Source organism: Epinephelus fuscoguttatus, linkage group LG20, assembly GCF_011397635.1.
Source record: "Epinephelus fuscoguttatus linkage group LG20, E.fuscoguttatus.final_Chr_v1".
NCBI classification, from domain to species: Eukaryota; Metazoa; Chordata; class Actinopteri; order Perciformes; family Serranidae; genus Epinephelus; species Epinephelus fuscoguttatus.
In genome coordinates, this window is record NC_064771.1 from 4,549,241 (window position 1) to 4,573,101 (window position 23,861).

The following is a 23,861-nucleotide window of genomic DNA, read 5'->3' on the forward strand; positions in this document are numbered from 1 at the left end:
TAGGGCATATGCAATTATTTACTGGCACTGAGTGACAGAATGAGAGGGTGGTTTTCTTGATGAGACATTGCTCCGTACACCCACCCACTTCATGGTGTCCTTAAACAACCCAGTCATCTCAGGTGAATGTCTATGAAATCCCAGTCTACTGCGTCAGACAGGGAGGAGGTGAGATGGGGTGAGAGAGACAGAATTAGAAGTGGAGATGTAGAGAAGGGGAGGGGGAGACAGAGAGATTGCAGCAGCAGCAGTTCTGCAGTGAGGAAAAGATTATAGAGCAGAAAATCCTCTTTGGCAGATTTACCCTGTTAGACTCCAGACTGCAGCTGCTGTGTATCCAACTCAAGTGTGTGTGTGTGTGTGTGTGTGTGTGTGTGTGTGTGTGTGTGTGTGTGTGTAATCACAGTAAATGTTCCAGTTTGAGAGAGAAACACAGACGCAGTACTGCAAAAGTCATATGATTAATAATGTACGTGTTGTAGCTAGGGCAGGATTTTTGATGAGAACTCTCTCCTCTTCTCTCCATCTGTATTATTCTATCCCGACAAGCAGCCTGTTAAAAACAAAGGCCCTAAGGCTTGCTCTCTTTACAGAAAACTGTAGTGAAGGTACATGGAGCGATACTTTGTCCTTGAAGGGCAAGAAAGCAGCAGAGCAACCATAGACATGAGGAAGCCATCTGCATTAAGGCAGACGGCAGATAAACAATAGAAAAAAATGAAGTTTTACCGTCTGAAGTAGTAGAAGCGACAGAAGACGGGGGAATGTGCTGGCTCCTCTCCCTTCTTGCTACGGACCACCCTGCACTCTCGACACTTCTGCAGGTTGGGTCCAATTTCTGCGCACGAGTCATCCTGCAGGAAAGATTCCCCTGTCTGCTTCAGCTTCTTCACCTTCCTCCAATCCTTCAGGACAGAGCGGGGGATCCCATCTGAGGAGAGTTCCCATTATTGAATTAGTGATATTACCTACATTTTATTATGATTAATTAAAAGTTGCTCATGAACTTGGAGTCAAAGACATCAAAATATCACAACACAGACAAGAAAAAAACACCAAAGGAGAGAAGATGAGTCTTTTTTTGCACTACAGGAACATTATGGCTTCAAATAGCTAAGAGGCTTTGCATTAACACATACATGTAAAAAAAAACAAACGTCTACCAAATCCACCAAATTTAGACTTCTCTGCCAGTGAAAAAATGTCCCAAACAAAAGCACCATTCCATCCTGTTTGAGTAAGATTTGATGAAAACTATGGTGACCAGCTGTTTTAGAAAATTACTGAGATTAAAAAAATATATAAAACAATGATGATGGATCTGAGATTTCCAACATGAATAAAGCAGCACACCACTCTATGCAATGTTAAGATATCATGGAGCAATGGTGTCCAGAGCAGAGAATGAAGTCACGCTCGAGTAGTCATAATAGGTAAGTAGCTGTTACCGATTTCATTAATTTGTTCTGTAAATTTAAAAATTGCTAGTTTGCTTCCTGTAAAATATCACTGCCATTCAATGGATTTTACAATGCTAGAATGGGCTATTGGTTGTGGCTGGATTTTTATGTGTTGCATAACCAACCTTTTTGGTTGTCAATGAACATGGTTCACTTTGCATTACTAATTTGGCAAGCCTCGTCATAGCCTCTCATTCCAATATCCCTTTCTATGTTCTAACTGTATTCTCAGTGCTAATCTCTAGCCAGCAGCAAGTCAACTAACATGTGCTCTGGGGCTAGTAGCAGCCTCTGGGGCTGAAAAATTATGCCGACTCAGAAGTGCCAAAAACTGCAGTTCCTCTCATGGCCACTTGAGGCTGGCTCAAAAAGGGAGTTAATCCCTATAGAGCCCCATGTTAAAATGCCAACTTTACAGCAGTAATAAACATGCTTGCAGCCTGTCACTAAACACAGCTGTGGTCTAGCTGTATAGACCTACAGACCCTTTAGCTAATTTTTCCTCTTCTGACAACTATATAGGGGTGACTTTTTATATAACTCACCCATTTAAGTGTTACTAAAGCTTAAAGTTTTGCATGATTAAAGGCTTAACCACTTTGAGTGACAGGTGGGTGCCGTCAGTTGATCAGTCGCTACCATGGCAACATTGGTAAGGTAATGTCACCATGGCATGGCCCAAACAGTTGCTATTTCAGTGTTTTCAGTTCATGAAAGTTAACTGTAACATTTTGATCGTCTAGTTAAGTCTTGTTTAGTGTTTGGTTGTACTAAAAGACCCTCTATGGAGACAGATATTCAGTTTTTGTGATATGCACATTTTGTTTTTATCATTTTAAGTCTGTTTTTTTGCTGGCGTAAATTTGCATTAGCATTATCACAATTAACCATAGCTATAAATGCACCATGCTATGCTAACAGCTAGGGTTTCGTCTTTCTCTACCCTCTCATCCAAATATGGCCATTTCTAGCTCCAAAAATCCAAGATGGGGACGGCCATAATGCCAAACTTGAGGCTTCAAAATGTGATAACAAGAAGGGAGCGCCTAGCCTTTCGGCTATCTCTACCCTCTTGTCCAAATATGGTCACCTCTGGCGAAGACCAAAATACCAAACTTGAGGTTTCAAAATCGGAGTCCCAAACCAATGGGTGATATAGTGGTGGCTATGTCCATAATTTTATACAGTCTATGGTCAAAACAAGCAATCAGCCAAGATTAACTTAGAGCAGACTATAGTTTGTTCTACTGTCATTATGTCCAAGTGCTCTCATAACAAAATAGAACAGGGCAGTATTAGTAAGTGCTTTCGAAATAGCACAGCTGAATAGGCCTTACCTAAAAAGTAGCTAAGCATAGCAAGTAAAAAGCATTACAGCTCAAACAAAAGAGCAGAAAATGGTAAGTAGAGGCTATGACACGAGCTGTGTGTTTTTTTTTACTTGATGTCCACATGCTGTCACTAAGTTATAGCAGAAAATGGCAGTAGTATGAAAAATTTCCAATTTGGTTGTATAGTACAGGCCATGCCAAATATGGAGCTAGACGAGAGAGCCGCTTTCGACACCTTGCTGAGAACACAAAGATAGGGAGGGGGGAGGAGTAGCCACACACCCATTTGTTTGAGTCAGAGATGGTGGTACTTAGCGGTTCTGAACGTCTTATCTAGAACCTTCACAGATATATGTATTTAGTAGGAACCAATTGGCTTGGGAACAAGTAGGAAAACAACCAATTAACACACCATTGGAATCTTTCAACAACATTTGTTAACAGTAACCACAGTACAGAGTATTGCAAGGCTGTGTTCAATCTTGCTTCCTGGGAAACTGTTTAGAGAAGACTGCCAGACTGTTTATAATAAGACTTACTGCTGCTGGCTAGCTTGAGTTTGGTCTTCTCTCGAGCTGATCTGAAGATGCCATTGGGCTTCAAGTCATCCTCCTCCTTTTCGTTGTCTCCTTTCTTCTTGGCCATATCATTCTGTTTCTTCTTATAGGTTGGTTTAGGTTGACGCTTGGCTCGGCCCTCTATTTTGCTCTCACTGGCATCAGAGTCGTCTCCTCCACTCTCTGAACCGGACTCGTATGTCCGTTTGTTCCCCCGCCTTGATGAAGGAGCTGCTTTCCTCTCCTCCCCTCCTCCTCCTGCTGCTGCCGCCCCTCCCACCTTCTCCTCCAGCTGCCTCTCTCTCTCGACTTTGCCTCCACTGTCTTTGCTCATCTCCACGTCACTGGAGGTGGAGGCGCTGAGGTTGACTGTACAGGGCTTGATCATTTCTGACATGGCTGTGGCATTACTTGTGCTGGTGGTGGTGCTAGGCAGTTTCTCTGGTTTAGTAGTGGTGGAGCTTACAGTAGCTGTTGTGTTCCTGTCCTCCTCTGAGTGTCGGGTTAACCAGGCTTTTTTCAGCTTGTGGTAGTTATTGGGCTGCCCACTGCTTGTCGAGGCGGATCCAGAAGTTTGGCCATTAGGCAGGGGACTGGACTTGCCTGTTGTTGTGCTCCCACTTGCTGAGTTGCTGCTACTGCTATCAACCGAAGATGATGAGGCTTGGCTAGAGGAGGGTGGAGGTGGCGAGTTGTGAATGGGATTTTTCTCAACTGGATCCACAGGCAGGGAGCAGTTTCCAGTTGTAACGGGTGTAGGAGCAGGGGAGAAGTTGCTCCTGGATTGGGCTGCAGCCAAGGCAGCTTTGTGCTTCTTAAGGTGGATGAAGGAGGAGGAGTAAGGCTGATTGGAGCCAGAAACGGAGCTTGGTGTTGGGGTGAGACTTGGACTGGACTGGGGTGTCCCTGCTGGACTAGGGGATGACAGAGACCCCCCTGGAGATGTGGTGCGTGAGCCCAAACCCTCCTGGTACTCTCCTGGTCCCGAGTGGCTCAGCACCCGGCCACAAATGCCAGTTTTGTGGGATGACATCTCTCCTCGAGCTGTGCCTGAGTAGCCCTGTTCAGGGAGAGCTGTCCCACTGATACTCTGTATGCCAAAAGCTGATGTGGCAGTCCTGCACACAGAGTTTGTGATACTGGCTCCCATAGTTCCCTGCATGCCACGCTTTTTATACTGGACACACATGTCATCCAGGTTGGAGTTAGGTTGGATAACCCTGCCAGCTACAGCTTCTCTAACACTCTCCCCTAGTCTAGGACATTCCCCCTGAAACGTGGATTGGTAGAACCTTCCCTGGGGGAGTTCCTTAAGGATCATAGCACCAGATTTGTTAGCACCAACAGAACTGTCGTACTTAATAGATGTCGATGGACGCACAATGACTGATGCCATTGCGGCTTGGGGCTTGCCCCTTAACACTCCTTTCTCTCCAGAGAATGAGCCTCCTCTTTCCCGAATCATCTCACCACCTCTCCACCCATCTGTAGATGAAGTCATAATCTCCCCACTGATGGCTGAGGCCACAGAAGTGACAGCGGCAGCATTTCCATGACCTTTGACATCCCTGAGCTCTGGAAGCAGCGTGGGAGGCTTCTGCTGCTCCGCTGATGTTTTGCTACCAGCTGCTGCTAAGCTAACTGGCTGGATGGGTGTGAGGGTTGGTGGAGACAGACGTCCACCGTAACCTGCTCTCTCCCTCTCTCGTTCCCTTTCCTTCTCCCGCTCCCTCTCTCTTTCTGCAGCCTCTTTGCGTTCCAGCGCATGCTGTGTTGGCGGATGGAAGACTGGCGCTCGGTGGAGAGATGGCATTGCCCTGAGCTGGTGTTGCTGCTGCTGCTGTTGGTGGTGGTGGTGGTGATGATGGTGGTGGTGGTTGGGTGCTGAGGAGGAAGAGGAAGATGTAGAGCAGGATGGAGAAATGGCAGGGCTGCGGCGTTCTATCCTGTCCATACCTGTGTGGTGCTGATGTTGCTGCTGAACTAGTGTCACCTGCTGACTTAGCTGCTCTGTGATTTTCCCCGCTAAACCCTCTCCCCCCTCTGGCTGGTGCTTAATGAGAGGAGGGGGCTTAGAGAGGGAGGCTTTGGAGCTATAGCTACCCAGGGACAGAGCTCCCTGACTTGGCACAGCCGCCCCGACACTGGCCACAACCCCTGGACCTCCGCCAGACACTTTCTCATAGTAAGAGCTGAGCTCCTTGGAGGGGTATAGTCTTGGAGGCTCATTCACTACACTGTTGGACAGTGTGGTGAAGTAGTTGCTCTTCTCTGATGGGATGACGTGGGGATGGATGTGGCTGGCCTTGGGGCTTGGGGAGGCGAGAGCTGGTATCCGGACAGGAAAGGCTGGATCTCTGCTTCTTTCTCTGTCCCTGTCCATCCCAGGGTCGCTGGAGCGCTGGATCTTAGCGGTGAAGGGAGCGACCTCAATGCTCTCTTTCAAGATTTGCCGATTCTCCTCTTTGTATTTACTGGCTCGATCTGCTGCCTGAACTGCATCCTGTAAAAAAAAAAAAAATGCAAACACTGTTTCCTCATTTTGGGACACATATTCCAACATTCCTGTTACACTTTTGAGGTCATTTAATTTATATGTAGACTAACATATGAGGCCGATGTGATGTCAATCTTCAATTTAAAGAGAGAGTTCACTGTCACCCAGGACAGGTTTGACTGAAAATGCTAAAAAGAAATAATATAATATATAAGATCCTTTGGCAATCAGCAAGCAATTTTAAACCATACTCCACCTACTGACAGATACAATAATGCCAATAAAAAGACATCCTACATTGCAGTGGAACATTTGATACATGTGTTTATTGCAAATATATCACTCCTTTTGATTTTATCTACTTCAAGTAGGTGTGATCCATCCATTTTAATAATCATTTTTAACATTTGACCAGCATTTTGATTACTTTCATTATAGCAACAATTGATTTAACTTTACTCCGTACTTTATTTTGCGTTATTATAATAGTACTTTATAATAACAGTACTTTATCTTTATTAAAACAATATTTAACTTTATTATAACAATACTTTCTGTATGGGTATATGCAAATGTATCACTATTTTTGACTGTATAGAGTAGGTGTGATTATTTTTATCTATTTAATTTTTTGTTTTAGCATTTGATTGACACCTTTGATTTACTGATTATAATAACAATAATTTATTTATCCTTATTTAAACAGTACTTTATTTAACTTTATTATAACAATACCTTATTTAACTTATTTTTGACAGTATATTAACTTTATTATAACACTACTTTAACTTTATCACTTATCATAACTTTATTATAATAGTGCTTTGTCGAACTAAATTATAATGGCACTTTCCTATACTTTATTGTGATAGCAGTTTATTTAGTAGTTTAGTATTTTAGTAGACTACGGTAGTTTAGAGGTGGTTTAAAATATCAAAATATACATTGTGTATTGCAATAAGGCCTAAAATAATCAGGCCATTATTTTAAGGCCATATAGCCCAGCCCTATAATTATGCAGCTGAAGATGTTAATACTACTATTAGTGACAGTTTTTCTAATAACAATAAAGATTCTGATAACAATATCTTTGTGGAGTAATTTACCTGTGTATTTGCCAGGCGAGCCTTGCTGTGGGGATCTAGGTAGAGGCGATGTGGGTGGACGTCTTTTCCTGTGGGGGTTCGACTCCTGTCTGTCTGCTCCTGCTTCAGTTGGGCCAATGTCAACGTCCTGATCGGGTCCACAAAGCCTTTCTTCTCCACATCTCTGCACACAGACAAGTCAACATCTAATAAGTCATTACATTTCACAGGGCTTTGTCATATATTTCAAAAAATGAAAACAGGAAGTAGCAGCTAAGATGTGAGTGATTTTTGTGGATGTATTAAAGTCATATTATACTTAAGTAACAGACGAGTTTAGGCCATCTGCAGAGTATCTTGGTATTATTGGCTGTTCAGATGTTTTTAATGACCATGTCATAACTAGGCTAATGAGAGAGACAAGTGACGTGTGATGTATTCTCTGTGATGCTGTGTTTGTGTGTAGGGGTATTCAGTGGTGTCTTAACTAATGGCCAAATGGCCGGTGGTTACATGAGGAAAGCACAGGCTGCTGAAAGAACAGCATTCTGTCTGAACTGCTTTAATACTGGATTAGTGCCACTTCACTTCATCTGGCTGACCTGGCGCTGCTGGTCTCAGGGCTAACTTAGCTCTCTTGCTGCTCTGCTTGGGCTCTCTAAACACATCTAGCTTTAAAAGGAAAGGGTGTGCTGCTCCAGTGTACAAGACAAATTGAATGCCTCATGCTCCCTCTGACTCTGGGATTTTTCTGAGACTGTCCCCAGACTGGAGTGCTTTGCTGACTAGCTTCTAATGCAGCTGGGCTGAACATCAACTAATGCTAGGAATGTGTAAAAATAGTTTTAGCTGTACACATGTTAAACACTCGACTTTTAAACTTCCTTTGTCCTCTCCAGGGAATTTTCCTCGTTTACCATATACTCTCTATCTGGAGAATTCTATTCTAAGGCAATCCAGATCAGATCGTATATGGAGTAAACTAGTCAATGCAATTTCTAAAGAAATTTTGGGTGTGAATGCTGCATTTTGAAAAGCTGGCCCCACACTGCAATGCTGGCTTTCAATGTTGATACCATTAATGTATGAATTCTGTGGAATATTTTAAGATTTCTGGTCTCAATTTACATTGACTTCAATGGCATCAGCTAGTGGAGTTGGTTTCACTTCCTGGCTCACTGTGCCAAATGTGTAAGTCTATCTGCTTCCATAGCAACATTGTTTGACTAAAAATTATGTATGAAGAGTGACAATTGTGGGCGTGACAGCGAGTTAAAGAGTTAAAATGTTCAAGAAGCTCTCTGCACTCTGACAGTTGAGTCCCACAAACTAGCTGTGAACACTGTAATACAACATCAAGTAAAAGCCAGAAAAGGACATTTTACCATACTCCCAACAAGTCTAAATATTTCAAAAAGTTTAAATGAGATTTAAAAATTGAATACAAATAAACAAATAGAAAGTCAGTTCTGAACAGACCATCAAAATGTTAGGAAGCACTGGCTTAATCTTGACAGGAGTTTAATTAAGCATTTAAATATCCTAATATCAAATGTACATTTTAAAGGTCCATTAGTCGTGTTTGGTTGCTGTTAGACTGGTACATTCTTAGTTCAAGCCAATCCAGTATATTACAGAACTTTACATATTACTAGTCTGTCTACTTACTCTTTATGAGCATTCACGCTGGCCTTTGACAGTGGAGGGCTTGTGTGTGTGTTGATCTTGACAGGGGGGCGGTGGGCGTCAGCGCTGGCTGGCCGAACGGGAACGTGGCTCAATAAACCCAGACTGTCACCGGCACTACCAGCAGCTTGGTGCAACCACGGACTGGCTGTGTTCTGCACACATAGTACGCACGCACGCACGCACGCACGCACGCGCGCACACACACACACACACACAGATATTTAATCGATAAAATAATACACTAAAATGTAAATTCCACAGAAAATGTGGTTAGACATGTCATGATACAATAATGTTGTCTTTCACCATGGACACTCAGCTGTAATTGGCCAGAGGGTGAGTGGATTATTTTCGGGTAAAGACAGAAGCACCCTCATCAGCGCTCCAATGCTTACATCTGTGAGGTAACTAGTTTCAGCTTGCTGGAGTAGTTAAATAAAAGTGAGAAGTCTCATTTTAAAAGTGTTACAATGTTTAAGCTTTGATTACTCTCAAGTAGAAATGATATAAGAAGGATAATCCACTTTGGCCTGTACATCTCAAACCTGCTTCTTGAGTGCTTATACTCTACACCCCAATCAATGAAGGGACAGAGCCTAATGAGTGTACAGTCCAATTTAAATGAAAGAATTTGAACCACTTTCTTTGTGCAGAACCAAACTGTACTGATGATGTCACCTAAGGACAAATCCTGGATGTCCTCCAGAGACAATGAATAATGGAACAACTCCTGGGACACTATGGCAGCAGCCACAATGACTTTGACAATGACTCCGGCCATGGCTGTCGCTGGTGCAGAGGCATAAAATTAAAAGTAAACACTATTTCTCATCACAAAAAGCTTTCATGTCAAAAATCATCTGAAGAACATTATATTGATTCATTTTAAGTTGGACTTCCTTTAAAAGCCTGCCTAGCTACATCTGATTTGGTCTCAAGAGGTTTTTCCTCTCTCCTCCCTATCTGCCAAAATCGCCTCTCTCTATCACACCCTTCCACCCCTCTTTCCCTCCATTCATCCATTCTCAGCTGTTCTCTTTGTTTCAAGACAAACACACAACTTACTATCAAATAAAGAGACACAGTGTCTTTGTACCATTCCTCCAAAACACACATATACAAGCCAGTATCTCTACACCTACCCTCCTGAGAGAGGCATCAGAATTCACAGCGACAGGATTGTCAGGGTGGACCCACTTGGCTGTGGGGGGCAGGTTGAGCCCTGGGGGGTAGGAGGTTGGTGTTCCATTGGGGTACTGCCAGAGGATGGGGTAAAGACCCAGGCCTGCTGCCCCACTGTGAGCCTGGGCTAGAAGAGGGGGTGGATGGGGGCCCTGACCCTGAAAACAAAGACACATGTTTTTAGTTTATTATCTTTTGGAGAGACTGGTGTAAGTAATGTTCAATTTCAAACTTTCAACAACATTATTCTTTCTCTGGTCCCCATCGGCCCTCCCCCCACCTCTGCCCCAAGAGATGGATTGTACAGAAAAGTATTGTTTAGTGTGGCTCAAAATGTATATATCTGGAGTCAGACCTGTAGGAACTGCTGCTGGTGTGCAGCTGCTGGGTGAGGCAGAGCAAGGTGGCCCAACCCACTGGGGGAGTCGAGCCGAGGGTGGCCCCCAAGGAGAGATGCTGCAGGAGGAGGCATAGCTGGGAGCACCCCGGGGGGTAACAGGTGTGGGTGAGGTAGGGCAGAGCTGTGAGGAGGGGCGAGAAGATGGGAGGCGGCATGGGGGTGGGATGTGGAGGTGAGGCAGGGGGAGTGAGGGGAGGGGGAGTGAAGGGTGTGCAGGTGGGGATGGAGATAGGCCGCCACGTGGTTCGAGGAGACGGTGGCAGAGACGGAGTTCTCTGTGTCTGAGCGGACCAGTGCTGGGTCCCTGTAAACAGTGAAGGTCTCGTTCTTATCAATGATCAGAGGGCTCTTGGTGCTGCTGTTGCTGCTTGTACTGACTCCACCTGACTCTGACCGCGCCGGCACTGGCTTAAAACCAGACCGTGGAGGTTCTGCTGTTTCTACTTTAGCTGACAAACGGCTTATGGGAGGTGGAGAGGTATCAGGGTACCTCTGTATTTTATGTTTGGAGACCTCTGGTGAGGTGTTGGGTTTAGGTTTGGAGATGTCCAGCAGGCCTGGGTGGGGCTTAGCCTTGAGAAGGTCAGCTGGGTTTGTGATGGGATAGGGGTGGCTCTGAGAGTTGTTGGGGTGCTGGGGTTTCTGTTTCAAGGAGTCGAGCTGAGCTGGGTTGGGGTTTATTTTAGATTTGGCTAAGTCAGGGGGGAGGACTGTGTTCATCTTGTGGGGGGGCGGCTGTTGCTGTGGGTGTTTTCTCGTCTCCTCAGACAGAGACGGGCTCTTAATGCTGGGGTGGATAGATGTGTAGTGTTGCTGTTGTTGTGTGTGCTGCGGATGATGCTGCTGTTGATGATGATGAAGATGATGAGGAAGGACAGTCTTCTCCTTCTCCACCAGCACCACAGTTTCAACCATTGATGTAACAGGCCTAAAAAAAAAGCACAGAGAAAAGAAGCATTTCACATATGTACAAAATCATCTATATTTTCTTTGTCAAATATGGAAAGATGATGTTATTTAACCTCTATCACGGCCTCTTTCATAGGGGAAAAATAATTGTATTCAAATCACTATCATGAATACTTTCCTCACAACTTTCTGTTATTCTTAAAACAAAGTGGTCACTTATTAGCTGCGTCTGAGGAAGGGCCTTGTGCCCGAAACGTCACCCATCCATGAAGTGATTTAATTAAATTTTATTTGCATTGGAGCTTTTTTGGTGTGCGGACTTCTTTTCCTTTATCTTACACTTATTAGCTGCGACCATATAATGCTTGTTATTTTTATTCATCTGATGCATAATTACAAGCATGCTACATGCTAGAATGTAAAGTTGGGTTTAACGTTGAAACCGTAAATCATGACATGCACGTTAGCCTTTCTATGTACTTGTTTTAACAAAATTGGTACAAAAAATGAGAAACCATCATAATCTCTATATTAAGACAAACAATTCATTGGTTGCTTCAGTATACTGGCAGCGACGGCAGCCTTTTTGGCTGATCCCAGATCAAGGCTCATAAGGACCAGGCTTTTGCTATCAAAGTTTCTATTACAGGACTTGTCCAGAAAACCAGGGTTCTGACTACTTCAATGTTTTTTTTTTAAAGATTTCCATTTGAAATGTGCTTTGATGCAAAAGCTTCTTTAAATTTGACTTCAATTCATAATGTTTCACACCCCTAAAGGGTAACTACGGTTTTCAACTTGATCCCTATTTTACGATGTTTCATGGAGGTGAAATCTGGGCCAAGAGTTTAGAGAAACCTGATTTCACCTCATGACAGATGATCTCTTAGCCATGTGAACTCGTAAATGGGTTTGTAATCATTGGATGGGACTGTAGCGGAAATAATAATATCTACATCTGGCACTCATCCATCAGAACATTAAAAAGGCAGGAGTTGTTAACATTCACAACTGACTTTAACTCACTTAAACACAATTTGAAGCCTACTGTTCTTACCTGATGACCTCGGAGGGAGCAAACTCTATCTTGTTGCCTAAGCTCCTGGCTGCTGTCATGCCACCTCCCATAATGCCCTGCTGCTGCTGCTGCATGGGAGGCTCAATATCCGTCCTGCGGCCTCCTTCTGATGGCGAAGGAGACGGAGGGACGGGAGGCGAGGAGACAGGAGAAGGGTTGAGGGGGAGGTAAGGTGAGAGGGCCGTGGACTCGGCCTTCTGTGAGGCGAGCAGTGCCGACACTGCCTCTGAACTCTCTTGGTGCACCGTGGCCTGAGCATCATCTGTGATGTCAATCACACCACCACCATGGAGGTGGGACAACGATGGTGTCTGGGATCGAGACGACGCTAAAAAATAAAAATATTATAATATGAGAATACTGACCATACTAATGATTATCATACCAGGTACTATTCAGCTGACTGTACCTTTCACAGTGTTTTTGTTGCCCTCCATACTGCCACTTTGGATGCTGTCAGACATCAGAGGCGTCTGTTGCCTTGGAGACTGGGTGATCTGTGTTACCGCAACCAGTTCCTCCTCCTCCTTCGTTGTTATTTTGCCCGTTTCTTTAGCCACACCCTTCTTGCTGTCATCTGCTGCCTGAAGCTCCGCCCATGGGGACAGGCGGCCAATGAGAGACGAGGAATCATTCATTTTGGTGCCCTGTATCAGTGGCTTCTCCTCTTCCTCCTTTTTGGAAACATTGTTTTGTTTCACATCGCTGCTGCGAGTCTTTAACTCGTTCTCAGAGTTGGGCTCTGAGGAGGAGGAAGAGGAGGATGAGGATGAGGACGAAGACGAGGAGGAGGAAGAGGAGCATGAGGAGTGGGCGGTCCTCTTGTGTGGGTTTTCTGAGTCACTGCTCTCTGACAGGTCAGAGGTCATGTCAGTCTTCAGCCTCTTTAGACCTGCCTTCTTCTCATCTTCCTCACCCTTTCTGCGCTTGTTCACAGCCTGCTTGGCCTTTGACTTGGAGTCTGGACAAATGAAAGGAAAAGCAAAGAAGTGACATTCTACATCTCAATTCAATCACTAAAATGTCTTCCTGCATTTCCTTGCCTTCTCTTGGAAATAACAGAGATTATTACTTTGTGGAGACTTTCACTTCTTCCTGCAGTAACTGACAATTAGCAATGTGCAATGCAATACTGCACTGATATGAAAACACTCAACTCCACATGATATACACGTAGAGACACAACGATATAATGAAGATAGAGATGCACTGATTTATTGGTCAAACATCAGTATGGGTGGATCGTCTCCTTGTTGACCGCCGACGATCTTTTTGCAAATAACATGACATCCGCTGATGGCAGTGGCCAATGTCTTTCTGTTGTGTTACGTCAATTTTGCACAGGCTAAAAAGCAGGGCTCTAGACTAACAGCACCCCATCACCCGAGGGACAATAAAAGATGTGTTTGAGCTGAACAAAGATCTTCCCTGGGATGCCATCTGGACAAGAGAAAACAGTAAATTTACTATCAATGTGTCAGAGGATGCGCCCTATTGTTTACTTGATAATGCTACAACACTATCAGGCTCCTCTTCTGTGGAACCATCTTCCTGTTTTGGTCCGGGAAACAGACACCATCTCCCTGTTAAAGACTAGACTGAAGACTTTCCTTTTTGATAAAGCTTATAGTTAGGGCTGGCTCAGGTTTGTTTTGGACCAGCACCTAGTTAGGCTGACATAGGCCTAGCCAGCCAGGGGACCTCCTGTAATACACCGTCATTGTCATAACTGTCTGCCCTGCATCTTTCTCTGGATCTGTCTCTCCTGGTCTCTCTCTGTCTCAATTTATCTCTCTGTCTCCGTCTGTCTTCATGTATCATTTTGTCGTATAGATTAGTGCAAATTTATTATGTTGATCTGTTCTGTACGACATCTATTGCATGTCTGTCCGTCCTGGAAGAGGGATCCCTCCTTAGTTGCTAAGAGTTTTTCCTTATCCACTGTGAGGGTCCAAAGGACAGAGGGATGTCATATACTATAAAGCCCTCTGAGGCAAATTGTGATTTTTATATTGGGCTTTATAAATACAATTGATTGATTGACTGACTTGATTGACTGATTGACTGATTGTGGATTACGTGTTCAAATCGGCAGGAGGAGCCAAGGAACTAGTTAACATTAACTGTTAGCAGTTGGTGGCTGTAATTAACAACTAACAAAGGTTGCTGTGAGTTACATTATGATGCGTTTAAGCTCTAAAAATGAGTATTGGGCGATGGTTAATTATAACCAGGTCCCTGGAAAGCAGCTCAGCCTCACTTGAATATAACCAAAGCAACAACAAGCAGCTATTATCTCCTGTGATATGGTGACCATTACAGCAGAATGGATATAAAGAAAAGAAAGTGGCTCTATAATCACACAAAGACAGACACTTGTCTGACACTACTCTGTATTGATAATTAGATTCATATTGCAAGTTGTTGAATCTCAAGTGTATGATTGTGTATTGTGTGTATTGGGTTTCAATAATCAGTTTAGTTCTGGATCCAGTTCACGGTTAATAAAATACCATAATTCTCTAAGGTCCAAGGCTAACACATCTTTTTTTGTTAGAAAAGAGCAAAACAATCAGGTCGCAGGCCTCTGATTCTTAGCTGGTGCTGACCTTTGTTTTTCATTGTGACATACTGCTGGTGGCAGTAAATAAATTGAAGACATTGGACAGTTACAGCTAAATGGAGACTTATGACCTCTTCTCACGGAACTAATGTCGGCAGTGGCATTATAAAGACACTAGAAATAACTACTAAAAATAAACAGTCTGATCATTAAAAAGAACATGCTTCAATTCAGATTGACCTTTTCATGACCAGTCGAATTAATTTTTATTTTTTCAGTGTAGCAGATTTTGTGTTACACTTTTGAGGAACTACAATGACTTCAAACTTAAATAAAAGAAGTAGGGCTGTCAGTGTCAATGCATTGATCGCAATGTGATTTAAGTCTGAACATAATCTTTTTTCAATCGTGTGCTGCTATTTTGTCCCTTCAACCCACCCTTACTTGTAGTAAAGTCGCCGCAACAGCTTCCTTAAGTCACAGTGATGGAAAATAACAACACAACTGCATGTTAAAATGGCTCATTTCACTTTAGAAAAGTCCCAGACAGCTCAGTTTATAAGTCATAGTAATATGCACACTGTGTCAAATGGAATCAAAATATCACCAAAGTACTTCGAGTTTGAGCTACCATCTACGAGCAGAACTCACAGGTGCAGCTAATCAGACTAATGTCAGTAGGCAACCACAGAAGTTAACTACAGAGCTTGCTAAATGGGTGGCAACTGACTGTAGGCCATAAGCCTTACCGTTGCAGGGAACAGTTTTACACATACAAGACCTGCATTACTAAACTGGAAGTGCAAATGCTGTTGCATTAACTGAGGACTACTGGATGTCAGTGAGTGATCAAAATTATATCAGAGTAATAGTAATATGTTTTGAAATGCAAAATGATCAAATTTTAAAAATGAAATTGAAAATGTGATTAATTGCAATTAACAGCAATTAATTGGCATAAAAAATAATGTGTGACAATCCTAAAAAGAAGTCTTTATTGTAAACATGTAAATATTCAAATCATTCCCTCACAGGAAAAGAAGAGTAAAGTATGACTAAAATCACAGTGCTGCCTTACATCTTTTGATCTCAGTTGTTGAGCAGTGTTTGATGGTGACTGTACTAACCTCTCCCTGTGGTCTCCTCTCTCCTGTCCTTGTCCTCCTCTGGAACACTGCTATCTGATCCTTTCCTCCTGGAGGAGCGAGAGGTGCGCTGCTCTCTCGGCTCCCTGCCGCTGCCGCCGGGCGAGTGGTGCGATTGGCTGGCTGGTTGCTGGCATTGCTGTGACTGGCTCTGCTGCTGAGCAGCCAGTGTCCCCTGGGAACCCTTTGGGTTGGGGCCTGATGAGGTCATGATGGGGCGGGGGCTGTTGGCTTGGGCTCTTGTGTAATGACTCTGTAAGAATTAAATAAGTCTTATGTAAACTCATGCAAAGGAACATACACACTTGTGAATTACAGCCATTACTATGAATGTATAGACTCAGTTACCTCTACAGGTTAATAATATGACAACCCTGTAATAAATCCTATCTTTGTGAATCTTATAGTTATGCTAGTGTTTTGTTTAATTTAAATTACACACAGCTGCCAGTTTATATGATCCATCTAGCTAAAACTAATGCAATCAAAACAGCCCTGCTAAAAACCCTCATAAATGTTATAATGTATACTTTTTTTATTGAGACTGGTTCAGGGAGGTGCTGATTCAACTGTATGATCACTTTGGAGGAAGTAGTTTGGGCTGCTGTTGATGTTCTTTGAGTCCCGCAGTGATGTCACAATGCACAAAGAAACATAAATAACAATGGAATTTTAACTTTTTTTTTTTTTTTCTCTCCATTCAGTTAGTTAATAGTTTCATTTTACACCTAATGACCACCTGCCTTGTCTTACCTCTAAAAATCCTGGTATAGTAGACACATATATATAATGCCTGAACCTCCTCAGTTATTTATGGCCTAAAAATAGCAGCATATCCTCAAACAACCTCAGCCGACTCCATGGCAACAACTGGATCTACCAATAGGGTACACAGTCAGCCTACACTGCTGAGGCAATATAAAAAGAAATGAAAACTAAATCATTAATACATCAAGTGGCTACTGATGTGTCTACCTCTCATCTATTTAAGAAGAGTTCAGCCTCCAAAATGACCGAACAGTTCAATCATATTCTCCCTAAAACAGTCTGAACAAAAACCGAAAACTGGAACCTTCATAACAGGAGGATGCTTTGTTGCCAGACGGTTGAAGTAGACCTCTTTAGTTTAAGAGAGGTGTTCCTAATAAAGTGCTTACTAAGATTGTGTCTCAAACTGCATACGTCTGTTAGTATACTTCAATGCAGTACATCTTGTGTGATGCACTCAGTTCAACAGGATAGTGTTGTCTCAAATCCTGCACTGCCATTTTGCGCTTAGAAGAGGTGATTGTGGTTTTTTCTTTAGCCGCCTCTTCTTCTTCGTCTTCTTTTTGAATGGTTAATTGCAAACAGACAGTGGAGCATTATCGCCAACACTTAATGGCTATCTCCGCCCATACATAAACAAAAGTTACGCCACAGTGTCAATGCTGATTAAAATGTGTTGCCATAGTTAGCAGAAAGTTGGCTAGCAAGCTAACATTAACACTCACAGTATTCTTCACAGTGCCCAATCATTACAGACCCAACAAACATTTCTGACAGCTTCTATTCCACAACAGTATTGGTATTTAGTACAAAAAAAAACATGTCAAAAGTTGAGGAGTTTGCCACGTCACAAAGATGGCGACTGTTAAGGGTGAGAAGTGTCCGCCATTCCTACCTCAACTTTTGGAACATTTTGAGTGCGCCAGTAGTACACTGCATTTTGCCGTACTATGCAGCGTGAATGCTCTAAGTGTACTTGTGCGCTCCAAAGTATTAAGTGTTTGGTACAGAAGTATGCAATTTGAGACACACTGAATGTGTATGTCTGGCTGAGTCTCTGGTATTCCATCCCCATGTTGTTTGTAAATGGGAATGGGTACAACATTAGAGACACATTTCAATCTACTGTGGTCTAATACAGCACAATGATTTATAGCTAATTAGATATCATATCAATCTGTCAGCAACTGTACCCCCATCTGAGCTTTGGAATGATAGAAAGTATGAAGGTGTGACCATTCTACTATGCTCAACATTAATATGGTTACTGTCCTTTTTCCTTCAGTCACAATGCAGGGTGGGCCATCAGGAGATTGGGTCAGATAAATGAATAATGTGTAAAAGCTGACTAGTTTGTCTTATTAAACAGTCTACTAGAGCTCTACTGAATTCAGAAATACTACACAAAATCACTTAAGAAAAAGGTTAAAACACAAACTTAAACTTGACCTCTACAGCACAGTAAGAAAGTATTAGGATATATATGTTTTCATTTGACTCTACTCTTGCACATTGGATTTGAAATGAAAACATGACTTTGGGGTTAAAGTGCTACCTTCAATCTTTAAGACTGTTTGAGTGTGAGACAATTTTACACAGTCCCACAATTTTAGGCTAAAAATAAAACAACCAAGCTTTTTTTAATTTTAAATGTCCAAACAGTGTAATGTTATTAACTGTCTAGGTCAGTCACCTGATCTCAACTCAGATGATCATGTGTTTCACTGCTGGAGGCCAGACTGAAGGCAAAAGGTTTCCAGAACAAGTCAGAAGTAAAGATGGCTGCAGTACATGCATGCCAGAGCATCAGTGGAACAGTTTCAGACTTTATACCCTATGACATCACAAATTTGAGTTTCAGCACTCTGTTTTTGAGTTTGGGAGAGTAGATTATTTTTTACTAATATTTTTGGACTAATTTGTGTTTCCTTTCTCAGTCCCGGCGTCTTTTTACAATTGTTCCCAGTGAGGAGAGCGCGAATACTGCTAAAAAAGAGTTGCGCCCAGCGTCTTTATTCGGAGCACTCCACCTTTTTTTGCAGCCACTCCAAGGGCTTCCTGTTGAAAATCTCTGAACTTTTCAAAAAAAAGTGCTGGTGATGTCACTACTGCTCCTTTAACTAGGCTACTGTCACAACCAAGATAGAAAGGCTTGTTTGTGGGAACAGATCAGGTGGACACTGGATGAGCCCCCAGCACCCTGCTTTCCTACTGAATAAAAACTATATGTGGAAAAAGGCCCTTACATCACAGGATTATCATGCATGCATTTTAAATTTGACACAGTTCCACTTTAAATGTGGCAACTTAAACTTTTTGATTAATTGCTCAATTGCTTTCAGACCCCTTCTGTTGGAGGACTATGATGTGGATGTAAACATCCTCAAGTTAAAATGTAGTCACTGTTTCATTTCAAATACAATGTGCAGTTTTATAGACACACAATAAAGAAATCATTCATTCAAATTCACTGTCATGTGAGAGAGCAACACTATACCTCTAACTGTAGGACTGAATCTGTTTAGTCTAAAATAGTTTCTTATGGCATGTTATACATAGTCCCAGAGTTCAGGAATTGTTACTTTCCAACCATGCTGCAGAGAACATTTAGGTGCCATACATTTATTTAGATCATCAAGAAGGCCTTTTCAAAGAACATTTTACATCTAGAGGATGGTTTTTCTTCATTATTTTAACAAAATGTCTCAGAGTAACAAAAGTGTACATACTTTTATTTGCAACTGGCACCAGTGGGAACCACACCCCTAAAAGGATAAGTTATGTGTTTTTTCAATCTGGTCCCTATTTTCCTATGTTTTTTGTGTCTGAGTGACTAATGAGAAAAACAATTTTTGAAACTGGTCCAGTATTGAGTGAGAGCTCTGCAATAGGCTGCCATGTAACCACCCGGAGCATGTTCAAACTGTCAATTTATGTCCACTAAGAGTGCTTGTTTTTGCCACTGACAGGATCAGATTGTTATTCTAGGTGTCTGACAACATTATGGAAAGGTTCCCTACAGAGACAGACCTTTTTGTTTAAGATTACGTTCCTTTTTGTTTAACCAGAAACAGCCTCAAAATCTCCATCGTCAAATCCACCAGACCCCACATAAATTAACAGTAGCTTGTCATCATCTCAAAACACACTTCATTCAAAGTTATAAACAAACAAAATAAAACTTAGGAAGGCATCTTGGTTCATATTCACCAACTTCAGTCTGGTTGAAATAAACCCTTAATTTACACAGTTAGATGTAAGAATATGCTGGCTCTATTAACACTAAAATTACTGTATTTTTAAATGGAGTTTGGTGGGTTTGGGGATGGAGATTTTGAGGCTGTTTCTGGTTAAACAAAACGGATCTTTCTCTGTTACAAAAAGGCCTATCGCTTTAGGGATCCTTTTTATAATGTTGTCAGACACTTTGAATAACAATCTGAGCCTGTCAGTGGCAAAAACAAGCACTCTTAGTGGACACACATTAACAGTGTGGACCCCAAGTGGGTAACCATAGCCTGTTTTGCAGCTGCTGGCTGCAGTCCTCTCACTTAATACTTGAACAAATTCAAAAATTCGTGTTCCCACTAGTCACTTAGACACAAAAACATTGGAAAATAGGGTCCAGGTTGAAAAATACCAAACTTAACATTTAACCACAGAGCTGTGCTGTATCCATATTTAATGACTGAAGATCTATGAACCCATGATATCCCATTCATATAGGTTTCTGTTGTGCAAGTACAATATTCTACTTTGGTTTTACCCTCTAAGCCCATTAAGTAAATTAAGTTGGACTTCTGAAGCTTGAATCCAAAGAAGAGTTTTTGTCTTTATAAGTTGTTTTTTTTTAATCACTTCTTTGCAGCACAGTTGTCATGCTAATGGTGAGATGATTTGTATGAGAATAAGTTTGGTAAACTTCCAATCTGTATTTTCAAGAAACAGCAACCACCATACAGATATGCTTCACTGCTTTTGTCTGATGTGTGGGTTGGAGCTGAGGGAGGTAAAGGGAGGGGTTAGAAGAGTGGCTGTGGAAGTGCTGCTGCATGGAAAGCAAAAGAAGCCACAGTCTGTCTAGCTGTGAAGTAAACACTAGCACTGCTCTCTGCAGGGAGATCTTATTTAAAGAGTATATGGACTGACTGCTGATCTTACTACATTTTGTACTGCACACAAATGTAAGCATTTGTAATACGTAAATGGAAACACCCACCTGAGTCACTTAAGTCAGAGACAAACCAGCATGGAATTGACTTTTGTTATGAATATACGCACAGTCTGGTTTCTATGCCTCTTAAATCACATTCATGTATTCCATGTGATCCAGACAGGTCAAGTATAATTCTTGACCAACAGTAGGTGTTCAGTTGCTCTTGTGTTGTTGTTAACTTTGTGAAAGAAGAATAAAGTATCAATAATGTAGAGCTGGATACTTGACAAGTTATATCTGACGAGATGCAGAGGACAGTGTATGCAGAGTTACTATGGAGTCTTGTCAGCCCCTTGCTGGTAGAAGGTTGATGTGCCACTCTGTTTAATTGCTGTTCTGTCTTCCTGACCCTGTCTAGGACACGCTGGTCATTTTTAAACATGCTAAATAATACTGCTGAACCACCATGTAGAAGGAACTATTAAAAGAGACAAAATAAATTTTGGCTAATGCCACATAGGAATTATAGTGGCATAAATAATGCATGGTGGGCACCTGAGCAGGAGAGCTAAAGATCATGGACAGTCTGGTGCAGTGGGATTACCTCCTGATCAGTCATTTGTGAAAGGCAGAACGACACTCTCTCTCTTTGTAATCCTAACCTTTCACACAGAGTCTGATCCTGCACTGGGCTACTGAAGCAGATGGATAAGGCTTTGGGGGTGTTAGCCCCAACCCATAGAAATAAACTGCAACACCAACATACAGCAACAATCAAACAGCAGGGAGGTGACTGTTTCTCAGAATTACAAACTGGACTTAATTTCAGAGCTTGGCATTTAAGAGCAACTCCACACTATGCAAAAAAACAGTGGTGCACTGACCTTTGTGGGATGATTCACTTCTGTCAACACTCATCATCACAGCTGCTGTGATGGGAGACTATGATGTAGCATTTTGTCACTGAAATGCTGTAATGCAGAATGTGTAGCAGAGGCTGCAGCCACTAGATGGCAGTGCAGGCAGGATTTTTGGCTTGGGTGGAGTTGCTCTTTAAATAAATATTTCACTTTGACATTTCATCTCCAGGTTGTGGCAGATGATAATCAGTGTGCATCCATACACTGCCAGAAACTGTCTCTCTATTACCTGCAGTTATTCAGTTTTTAGTGCTTGATTTTTATTCTGTGAATCTCAAAATGTTTCTTTAAACTGGTGCAAAAGTCAAAGGGTTCAATTGAGGTAACCCAAATGTTGTCACTGTTTTGCACTGACTGGTGTAGAAAAGTTATTTTGATTCTCTCGGTAAAGCCTTATCTCCACTAAATGCTTCATAAATTTAGGGATACAAATGTTGAGAGAAACAGATCATGGTGAAGTGAAAATATTGTTCATGAGAGAGGCTAGATAGAGTTATAAATATGAAAGACATGAAAACTGCTTGAAGTTTCTTATTTTGCTTGACTATCAGCCTGTTACGGAACCTCACAGTTTAACAGATTACCATGACAAAGTCAATTTAAAGGGACAGTTCACCTTTCAATCAAAAATACATATTATTCCTCTTACCTGCAGAGCTATTGTTTTGGTGTGAGTTGCAGAGTGTTGGAGATATCTGCCACAGAGATGTCTGCCTTCTCTCCAATGTAATGGAACTAGATGGCACTCTGCTTGTGGTGCTAAAAAATCCATCTGAAAAACTCAACAACAATGTCTCTTTCCAAGAATCATGACCTGGTTACTCAAGATAATTCACAGACCTTGTTGTGAGCAGTTTGATGTAGGAACTATTTTCTTTGTACCGTACAACACTCGGCAATTGTATCACCACATAGAAAAAAGCATACCTCTGCTGCTAGCTCACCTAGCGTTGAGCGAATGTTTACATTTCGGGTTGTAACAAGCAAAGGCCTTTCATCCATGATGGGATGCACGCCTTTTTCTGTGTGGTGATATGGTTGGCAAATGTAGTTCCTACATGAAACTGCTCACAACAAGGTCTGTGGATTATCTTAAATGACTGGGTCATGATTTCTGGAAAGAGACATTGCTGTTGAGTTTTCAAATGTATGTTTTTGGTGCTTTGAGCACCACAAACTGAGTGCCATCTAGTTCCATTATATTGGAGAGAAGGCAGACATCTCTAAGGCCCACACTTAGCGTCTCACACCAAAACTAACTAGATTGATAAATAGCACTACAAGTAAGAGGAAAAATATGTATTTTTGATTTGGGAGTGAACTGTCCCCTTAAGTCGTTTTAACATATGCCAATAAGCCAAAATATTAAAACCACTGACAGATAATGTGAATAACATTGATAATCCATTTCCAATGCAATATTTTGCAGGAAACCTTGGGTGCTGGTATTCCTTTTGGCAGTGCCGTTGCCATGATGGGGTGTACTTGGTCTACAATGGTCTTTGGGTGGGTGGAGCATGTCAAGTAGTATCCACATGGCTGCCAGAACCCAAGGTTTCCAAGCAGAAAATTGCATTATAACAAGATGATCAATGCTATTCACTTCACCTCTCAGTGATTTTAATGTTTTGGCTGACTGTTATTCATTCATTCCTACAGAGCCCCTTAAGTCCTCAAAGGTGATATCTTTTATTTTGTGAGAAAAAAAAAGAAGCAAATTGTCAACTTGTGCTCACAAGAAAACAACTTATTCCAACAAAATAATATCCTGTGTACTCAAGACACACAAAATATTACCTGTCAGGACTTTAAGGGCTCTGTGCATTACAGAGATATCACCAGCGCAGCAATGGAGGAAAAAATTATTCTAGGCTCCAGGAGCACCTGCTCTCAGAGACAGTTTTGGACTCTCTTAAGTCTGGATTAATCACTTCAATAAATCGCTCCTGTGTGGAGATTTCCCACCAATAACCAGTGACGCTCTGAAGACCAGACCAATCTGCAGCTCAGTTATTGAGGATCAGACAAACATACTCAGATGCTAATTTACAGTTTATGGAAATGCCAATGCAATTTGTTTTCTTGCCAGACTGATAATTCAGAAAGTTTTCCTTTCAGTCA

The 23,861-nt window shown here is 42.1% G+C and overlaps 1 protein-coding gene across 3 annotated transcripts in view; it reads right to left on the reverse strand.

Annotated features, from left to right (window-relative positions):
* The window catches only part of jmjd1cb (jumonji domain containing 1Cb), a 180,410-nt gene that overhangs the window by 17,414 nt on the left and 139,135 nt on the right, over nucleotides 1–23,861 (reverse strand). For all 3 annotated transcript variants that reach the window (XM_049563853.1, XM_049563852.1, XM_049563854.1), the window contains 9 exons: nucleotides 15,879–16,149; nucleotides 12,598–13,149; nucleotides 12,168–12,516; nucleotides 10,157–11,129; nucleotides 9,762–9,959; nucleotides 8,599–8,771; nucleotides 6,952–7,114; nucleotides 3,331–5,851; nucleotides 730–931 (listed from right to left, as the gene is read on the reverse strand). In XM_049563853.1, coding sequence (XP_049419810.1) covers nucleotides 730–931; nucleotides 3,331–5,851; nucleotides 6,952–7,114; nucleotides 8,599–8,771; nucleotides 9,762–9,959; nucleotides 10,157–11,129; nucleotides 12,168–12,516; nucleotides 12,598–13,149; nucleotides 15,879–16,149 — 5,402 coding nt within the window. The remainder of the gene's footprint in view (nucleotides 1–729; nucleotides 932–3,330; nucleotides 5,852–6,951; nucleotides 7,115–8,598; nucleotides 8,772–9,761; nucleotides 9,960–10,156; nucleotides 11,130–12,167; nucleotides 12,517–12,597; nucleotides 13,150–15,878; nucleotides 16,150–23,861) is intronic.